At 37.7% G+C, this 9,313-nt stretch overlaps 2 protein-coding genes across 2 annotated transcripts; both read left to right on the forward strand.

Moving 5' to 3' along the window:
- Positions 1-1,750: 1,750 nt before the first annotated feature.
- On the forward strand, positions 1,751-2,964 carry LOC104247578 (protein PELPK1-like). Its single transcript, XM_009803635.2, has one exon. The coding sequence runs from the start codon at positions 1,804-1,806 to the stop codon at positions 2,695-2,697; it is 894 nt and encodes a 297-aa protein (XP_009801937.1). The 5' UTR covers positions 1,751-1,803; the 3' UTR covers positions 2,698-2,964.
- Positions 2,965-4,436: 1,472 nt separating this feature from the next.
- LOC104247579 (protein PELPK1-like) lies at positions 4,437-9,313 on the forward strand. The gene is made up of 4 exons (XM_070151420.1): positions 4,437-4,960; positions 6,985-7,204; positions 7,622-7,696; positions 8,702-9,313. The coding sequence occupies exons 1-4, from the start codon at positions 4,437-4,439 to the stop codon at positions 9,311-9,313; spliced, it is 1,431 nt and encodes a 476-aa protein (XP_070007521.1).

The following is a 9,313-nucleotide window of genomic DNA, read 5'->3' on the forward strand; positions in this document are numbered from 1 at the left end:
AACAGAGGCAGAGTATATGGCTATTACAGAGGCTGTGAAGGAGGCAATTTGGCTTCAAGGATTGCTAAAGGAGCTTGGTGTTGAACAAAAGGGTATCACAATTTTTTGTGATAGTCAAAGTGCTATTCAATTAGCGAAGAACCAAGTTTATCATGCAAGGACGAAGCACATTGATGTTCGGTATCATTTTGTACGAGAAATCATAGAAGAAGGTGGAGTCACGATGAAGAAAATTCATACTACAGAGAATCCTGCTGATATGCTGACAAAAGTGGTGACTGCGGTCAAGTTTCAACATTGTTTGGATTTGATCAACATTGTTGAACACTGAAGATTGAAGATGAAGACACAACCAAAATTTGTTATTGAGAGAAGATTGAAGATGTGGAATTTTGCCAAGGTGGAGATTTGTTGAATTTGGCAAAGTCCCACATCGGTGGGTTAGCCATTTGGTTGGGAAATTTTCCCTATAAAAGAAGGCCTAATGTTTAGGATTTAAACACACCTCTCATTTGCCTTCTCATCTGTTTAAGGCATTTGTATCTTCTCTCTTTAGTATTATTTCACTTGTATTTTTGGAGTGAAATAAAATATTGGTTGTGTCCGAGGAGTAGGCAAAATTAGCCGAACCTCGTAAATTCTGGTGTTCCCTTTATTGTTGCTTTATTGTCTTATTTATTATTTGGTGGTTGTCATAATTTTTGGTATAGTAGTTGTGACTTATTCACACTATATACATTTGGCTTCCGCAACAGTTACTAGCAGTACTATTTTACTAATAATATTGTTCTGTAAAAACATTCATAACTTTTAAGAGTTCAAATATTTCATTTATAAATTACTAAAATTCTTAATTTTAATGTAATTTTTTCTGCATAAAAAATAACTTATCATTGGCTTTTAAAATATTTTCTCACTACTAATATATATAATTCAAATTAATACGATATGCCGCATCGAGTCAAACAAATTCACAAAAAGTAGGATTGAGGGAGTTTTTATTTTATTGTGAAAAACATTTAGTCCAAAGTTCCACGATTTTAGGTATAGTAAGAGTGAACTAGCAGTACCACCTTTACAGTAACATTGTGGTATATAATGCTTACCTTGTTCAAGTTCAATTATCTGATTTACTAGGCATGAGGCGTTTTCTTTTGCCCGCCTCTGATTTACTTTCACTAAGTTAGAAAAGCAACAAATATAGAAAGGACATCAATCACATTGTGGTTGCAAATTTAGAGTTAATTATAAAATAACGCGTAAGGTATTTTCAACACATTTTGCTTCCTGGATGATCATATTAATTAGCTGTAGATCCAACAATTCTTTAGCTGCATTGAAAAATTACGTTAATGACTTTTTCTTTGGCACTCATAAATTCTCGTAATTTCCCTTCTTTGCCATTAGTAGTCAGTAACCAAACTAAAGTTACGTAAAATGTGACGCAGAGATTGATTTCTTTGCAAGGAAGTTGAAGCAACTGACCAATGTTTTCTACCAAGTGCCAGCTTATTAGATGTGATATTGACAGGTTTTGACTATTATGGTATAGTAATAGATACAGTATATTGTTAATAAACAGATTTTGAGCTACCAGAAGAAAAATTTCAAGATAATATTGGCAGGCAAATAGATGAGAAGTTCAACTAACATATCCCTTCCCAACAACCAAAATATTTTAGTCCTTTTGTTGCATGCATGTAAAACCACCTATATATAGCAACAGCCTTGTATCCAATGCCACATCCGAATTTCACTGATTCTATACACAATCTTCTTTAAGCTTCAAGGATCTGCAGAAATATGGCTCAGCATTATCACCTATCCTCCCTCTTACTGCTTGCATTTCTCAATTTATGCTTCATGAATGGCCACATAACATGTGCAACTGCACGTCGCCTACTAGAGACCCCCGTCCCTGAGATTCCTAAACCAGATTTCCCAAAAGTTCCAACCTTGCCAAAGCCTGAGATCCCAACTGTCCCGAAGCCTGAGCTTCCAACTTTACCAAAGCCTGAAATTCCTGTTATTCCAAAGCCCGAAGTACCAGCTGTGCCGAAGCCTGAGATGCCAGCTATCCCAAAGCCTGAGTTACCAACTTTCCCGAAACCCGAGATCCCAGTGCCAAAGCCCAAGCTTCCTGCTATGCCAAATCCTGAGATCCCAGCAATGCCAAAACCCGAGTTGCCAAACGCACCAAAGCCTGAAATCCCAACGGTTCCAAAGCCTGAGATTCCTACTATGCCAAAGCCTGAGCAACCAGCTGTTCCAAAGCCTGAGTTACCAAATTTCCCGAAGCCTGAGATTCCAACAGTGCCAAAGCCTGAAATTCCAGCTGTGCCAAAGCCGGAGATCCCAAAGTTGTCAAAACCCGAGCTTCCTCCCCTAAAAAAGCCAGAGGTTCCAGCACTGCCAAAGCCTGAACTTCCTCCAGCTATGACAAAGCCTGATGTGCCGACTGTGCCAAAGCTTGAGCAACCAGAGGTGCCAAAACCTGAGATTCCAGCTGTGCCAAAGCCAGAAATCCCGGAGCTACCAAAGCCAAAAATCCCTGAGTTACCTAAGCCAGAGATTCCAGCTATCCCAAAACCAGAAATCCCGGAACTGCCTAAACCAGCATTGCCAACCTCCCCAAGCCTACCAAAGGAGATACCATTTCCTTCACTTTCTCCACCATACAAACCCGCTACTCCTTGAGTAATTATATATGGCACTGGTCATTCTGTATAGAAGGTACCTAATTAAGGTTTTGAGATTGCCACCTCAGTCTGTGAAGTTTGCTGCATGGGTCATGACATGGAGTTAGTTTGACAGAACATATATTGGATACTTTCTGCTACGATTATATAATATAATTCATCTGTAGTATTAGATATTAAATGTACCTTGTTTCACGAGTCATTATGACTCTCTGAGTCTTATATGTAACTTTTATTCCATGTATTAAAACTATGATTTTTGTGATTTTCCGGAGTTATTACTTTGATATATTTCTTATCCATAGCCATCTCTGATTTTCATCCTAATGCACATTGGATTCGGTTACTGAAATTTTGCCTTCTCGAAAAGAAAAACTAAAGCAATGGTTTTAGTCCTCCTGGGAGAGTTGTGAACTTGTGTTAACAGATTCATAGTTTTGAAGTACACATGAATTAACTAAAGATGCATGAAGAACAAAGGAAATTGTAAACTAAAGCAGCTAGTTATCAGAACTGGTGCTCTCTATTGCACGCTAGGATATTGCAGATTATGTGTATCAGTGAGCAAGTGATGAAGAAGAGGCCTATTGTCGTGTTGACGTATAAACAAATAATTCTAAAATTTCCAAGTCTGAGGTTTGTCAATTTTGGCAATGCTATATATTCTAAATTAAATATGTTTTGCTTATTTCATTTCATATCGTAGTGGTTTTTCTTTCACCATTGATCAATACCACGTCTAACGCTACTTGCACTTAATAGAGGCATCGCTTAGGCTTGTCCATATTTGATGTTCCATGTGCTAATTTCATAATGCTATTCTTTCTGCAATGCTTCGCGAACTACTGTATAATTACAGTTAAGTTTATAGTGTGATAAACATTTCATAATTTAAAATCCACCATATTTATGTAGAGTTGGAAAGAACCAGCAGTGCCAGTTCTATTAGGATTAGCATTGTGCTATGCAAATTAAACCCTGTGAAAGTTCATATCCTCTGTTTTACAAACCTAAGTGCTTGTGTCCTTTTAATATATTTCTCTTTTGTTCAGGACAAACACATAACACTAAGGTGTCTCTCTTTTGGCCAACTCTAACAAAATAATAATAAAAGATGTAACTACATTTGGGTTTTTCCAATTTAGAGGTCTCCAATTACTGTAATATATCTGATGAATAAGGTAGTAGACAGTTTGCTTCTTAATAGTGATATTTACTAGCCAAGAGTTCATCAGCTGGATAAGAAAATTAAACTAACTAATGGCATTTCTGTTTGGCACTCGTAAAATCTGGCAAGTTTTCCTTTTTATGTAGAGCCATTAGTGAAGAGGAATTGTCAAACCTCAATATATTCAAATTAAGTTGTAACCAAATGAATTAGGTTAGCGTAAAATGTGACTTTTCAGGCTTCTTTTCTTTGCAAGGAAATTGAAGCAACAGCAGAGAAGTTTCTAACAAGTGCCAGCATATTGGATATGATGATGACAGATTTTGACTATCACATTATCAGTAGGTATTTAGTTTAAAGGTTTGAGCTACCAGAAGACAAATTCAAGAAAATGTAGGAAAGAAAATAATAGATGAGAAGTTCAACTACACATCCCATTCCAACAACATAATCCTGAAGTCCTTGTTATTGCATGCATGTAGAACCAATATATAGTAAGAAACAGAAGGCCAAAGTCACATCCAGCCTTTACACATTCTTCTCTAAGCTTCTAGGATTTGCAGCAAAAAATGGCTCAGCATTGCCATCTATCCAACCTCTTACCACTTGCATTTCTCACTTTATTCATGTATGGCCACATAACTAGTGGTGTATCAGCACGTCGTCTTCTGGAGACACCCCTTCCTGAAATTCCTAAACCGGAATTTCCAGAAGTCCCAGTCTTGCCAAAGTTTGAGATCCCAACTGTGCCAAAACCAGATTTTCCAACCATACCGAAGCCTGAAATCCCAGCCATTCCGAAGCCTGAGATTCCAACTATACCAAAACCTGAAATACCAACTGTGCCAAAGCTTGAGATCCCAGCTGTGCCAAAACCAGAGTTTCCAACCATACAGAAGCCTGAAATTCCAGCCATCCCAAAGCCTGAAATTCCTACTATACCAAAACCTGAAGTACCAACTGTACCAAAGCCTGAGATCCCAGCTGTGCCAAAATCAAAGCTTCCAACCATACAGAAGCCTGGAATTCCAGCCATCCCAAAGCCTGAAATTCCTACTATACCAAAACCTGAAGTACCAACTAAGGTTGTATTGTGGGTCGGGCCTAGCCCGGGACCGGCCCGGGACCGCGTGCCAAACGGGCCTAATGGGCCGGTTCAAACGGGCCGGTCTCTAGTGGTGCAAAAGCCCATAGTGGGTCGGTCCTGACCAAATAGCCCGTGAGCCCGGGACAGTTTAGCCCGGAACCGGCAGGCGGGCCTATGCCGGTTCAACCGGGCCAAACGGGCCCCAACAACTATATTTTTAAAAAAAAAATTAAAAAGGGCCAATGGTCAGATTTTTAAAATCTAGCCGTTGGCCTTCAATTTTCAGCCATTTGGAACTTTAAAAAATAGCCATTTGGCCCCCAAACTTTTTATAATTACACTTTTTTCATATTCTCAACTATAAATACCCCCTCATTCTTTCATTTTTACTCACAAATTCATCAATCTCTCTCTAATTTTCTTCTATAATTGCTTACTTTATTATTGCAATTTCGTGAAAAATTGTGAAGTTGGTGAATTGAAGTATTCAAGTCTTCAATGATATTCAATTTTCAAGAAGTTGTTCGTCAATTCGGTAAACTCGTTCCAACTCTTAAGTTTTAATATTATAGTTTTGTTTGTTTTATTTAGTATAATTATAATTAATATGGATTTTTCTTTGAAAAAAATATTTGGTGGTAAGGGTAAGGGAAAATCTAAAATTGGTGAATCTAGTCACCAAGCTACTACTCTTCCCCCGGCTCCCCGACCCAGACCTGTTACCCGTCCTCCTCCACCTATTATTCTTGATAGTGATAACCCTTGTTTTCAATTTTTCAATAGTCAATTTTGTCATGATGTTGCACCAGGTCAACAATTAAATGAAGAAGTTATGAATGTTCTTTATCCTAATCAAACTATCTTTGAAAATGATGATTTAGATGAAACGCAACCGGATTTAGATGATATACCTACTAGTCCTGTTAATAACCCAACTGATGTCCCGCCTGACCCTCCTGTAGTAACCCCTACTTTTAATAGAAAACATTCTAAACGGCCCGAAACATCTCTTATTTGGCACTTTTACTCAACTAAGAGAACAAAATAAGGCTAAGTGTAAAACTTGTGGGTCTTTGATGGCTCATAAATATACTGGAGACCGTAGCAGTACGTAGTTTGACTAGACACATATTGAAACACCCTAGAGATAAAGCTAGATATTTACAAATGAAAGCTGCGCAAGAGGGGACAAGTGTAGATACTATGGTTAACCCTAGTACAGGTTCAAATCTAGTTTAACCGGGAATTAACACTGTTACTGGTGTCATTTTATATTATGATTCAAATAAAGATCGTGAAGAATTGGCAAAAATGGTTATTGTTATGTGCTTACCCTATAGTTTTCCTTCTAACCCTCATTTTGTGCATTATATTAGAAGAATTTTTAATCCTACTTATAAAGGATGGTCTCGCACAACTGTAAAGAGTGATATTTATAAATATAAACATGAATATGAACAATATTTGCGCTATTTATTTACTCATATAGATTGTCGCATTGCTATTACTACTGATATTGGTAGAAGTGGTAATGACTGTGATTATCTAACTGTTACAAGTCATTGGATAGATGAGGAGTGGATAATGCAAAAGCGCATTATTGCTTATAGAATAATTAATTCACGCCACACAGGTAAGTTTATTGCTAACACAGTTGCAGATATTTGTAGATATTTTTGCATTAGAGATAAAATAATGTCGGTTTCAATGGATAATGCTTCTAGTAACACTAATGGTATAGGCTTGCTTACAACTACACTAAATCGTGCATTCAGTAATATTTTTCATGTTAGATGTATTTGTCATATTTACCATTTAATCGTCGGTGATGGTATGAAAGTTTTAAATGTAGAAATTGAAAAGGTTAAAATGGCTCTTAATTGGCTTTTTTATTCAAACCGTAGAAGTAGACTTAGAGATTATTTTAAAAAATGTGATGAATTTGGCCTTAGAGAAAGAAAGGTTCCTAAACCTTGTTCGACTAGATGGAATTACATGTATGAAAGTTTAATTGTTGCATATGAATATAGAAACCCAATAAGCACAGCATATAATGCTCGTGTAGGTGATGATGATGATGAGCACCTTACAAATCAAGATTGGACTAATGTTAAAATGCTTGTAGACTTTTTAGAACAATTTCATGTTGCTACAAATGAATTATCTGAGCAATATTATCCTATTATTTCTAACTGTTTAGTTTATATTGCAGCACTTGCAGATTTGTTTACTCAATTTTCAGAGGGTGGAGTAATTTATCAACTTGCTATTGATTCTATGAAAGCTAAGTTTAAAAAATATTTTTTTCCTATCCCCCCTATTTTTGGTGTTGCTGCAGTGTTAAATCCTACAATGAAATTAGGAGGTTCTCACTTTTGGTATTCAAAAATTTATAACACTTTATCACTTTCAGCTGAGGAATTTGCTACACTTGGAGATGCAAAAGCCTCAATTAAAATAAATGCTCAAACAATTTATAATGCTTATCAACTTGCCTTAGATCATGCTAGACCAAATGTTCCAAATTCTACTTCGTCTAGTTCGCAAGCATCTAAAAGAACTGCGAGCCTAAAAGCCCTTAGTTCTTGGACGGAGTTCAGGGGTTCTCAAGGTGATAATATTGGTGATAGTTCACAACTAAATGAGCTTCAGGTTTATTTGTCGCAGGGACTTGAATCAGAGAATCCCAACGGTTCCTTAGATGTTTTGGAATGGTGGAAGGACAAACAAAAACACTATCCGGTTCTTTCAAGGATGGCTCGAGATGTTTTAAGTGTTCAAGCTTCAACAGTGGCATCAGAGAGCGCTTTCAGTCAAGCGAGACTTCAAATCGGTGATCATAGAGCATCTATGAGGGAGAGCTTGGAAAAATCAGTACTCTTCAGAGAATGGATCCGTTCGGAAAGAAGAAATTTTGGACTTGCAGAATTACAACTGGAGATAGACAAAGCTTATGAAGAAATGCTAGCGGAACTTGCGCAGGATGCTGCTTCGCCTAGAAGTGGTGATGAACAAGCTTCTTTTCCACCACCACCAACAGAAATTCCTCCGGACCTTGAAGGATTTATGAGATTTGTTAGAGATAATACATAAACTAATATGTAACTTATATTTTGGCACATCTTCCTTAGTTTTTTTCCTTTTAATGGTGGTATTAGTATCTTGTTGTGATCATTCCATTGGGGGGAGGAAGACTAAGAAAGATATTGTTATTTTTTGATAATGTCGTAATAATAAAAATTATAAGACATTCCATTGAATTTTTTTTGCAATTTATTTTGTGTTTAAATTTGATATAGTATATATATTATATATCTAGTACATATAAGCTATATATATATAAGCTATATATTATATAAGACAATATATAATTATATATACATACTATATATACTATATATATTTATATAGCTATATATAAGTAATTTATATTAGTATATACATATATAGTTTACAAGAAATTGCCTTAGATAAAAATAATTAAAAAAAATAGCCCGGAACGAAAAAGTCCGTTTAGGCCCGCGGGCCCGGCCCATTTAGCCCGGGACCATGTGGGCTTAGGACCGCAGTGGGCCAGTTCCACTCATTTGGTCCATTAGGCCCGGGATCGCCTCAGCCCGGCCCGCCTAAGCCCAGGCCCGTTTGGCCCATTTATGCCCGGGCCCGAACCACAATACAACCTTAGTACCAACTGTGCCAAAGCCTGAGATCCCAGCTGTGCCAAAACCAGAGCTTCCAACTATACAGAAGCCTGAAATTCCAGCCATCCCAAAGCCTGAAATTCCTACTATACCAAAACCTGAAGTACCAACTGTGCCAAAGCCTGAGATCCCAGCGGTGCCAAAACCAGAGCTTCCAACCATACAGAAACCTGAAATCCCAGCCATTCCAAAGCCTGAAATTTCTACTGTACCAAAACCTGAAGTACCAAGTGTACCAAAACCCGAGCTACCATCTGTGCCAAAGCCTGAATTGCCAACTGTGTCAAAGCCTGAGTTACCAACTTTGCCAAAACCTAACACTCCAGTTGTGCCAAAGCCTGAGCTATCAGTTGTGCCAAAATTTGAGGTACCAAAGCCCGAGATTCCTAACATGCCAAAGCCTGAAGTACCAAAGTCTGAAATTCCAGATGTACCAAAACCCAAGGTCCCCGCAATGGCAAAACCTGAGCTTCCTCCCGTGAAAAAGCCAGAAGTGCCAAAGTCCGAAGTTCCAGCTATGCCAAAGCCCGAGATGCCGAGTATACCAAAGCCAGAAATCCCGGAACTGCCTAAACCCGAATTGCCAACATTCCCAAGCCATCCAAAGGACACACCTTTTCCTTCTCTTTCTCCACCTTACAAACCTACAACTCCTTAA

This window comes from Nicotiana sylvestris, chromosome 1 (genome assembly GCF_000393655.2).
Source record: "Nicotiana sylvestris chromosome 1, ASM39365v2, whole genome shotgun sequence".
Classification (NCBI taxonomy): domain Eukaryota; kingdom Viridiplantae; phylum Streptophyta; class Magnoliopsida; order Solanales; family Solanaceae; genus Nicotiana; species Nicotiana sylvestris.

What these genes read in the sequence shown, in the direction of transcription:
- LOC104247578 (XM_009803635.2), top strand. Translation starts at nt 1,804, where the DNA reads ATGGCTCAGCATTATCACCTATCCTCCCTCTTACTGCTTGCATTTCTC.
- LOC104247579 (XM_070151420.1), top strand. Translation starts at nt 4,437, where the DNA reads ATGGCTCAGCATTGCCATCTATCCAACCTCTTACCACTTGCATTTCTC. An exon ending in CTCAATTTTCAGAGGGTGGA is followed by an intron (nt 7,205 to 7,621) that starts GTAATTTATCAA and finishes TATTTGTCGCAG; the next exon opens with GGACTTGAATCAGAGAATCC. An exon ending in ACAAACAAAAACACTATCCG is followed by an intron (nt 7,697 to 8,701) that starts GTTCTTTCAAGG and finishes CCAACTATACAG; the next exon opens with AAGCCTGAAATTCCAGCCAT.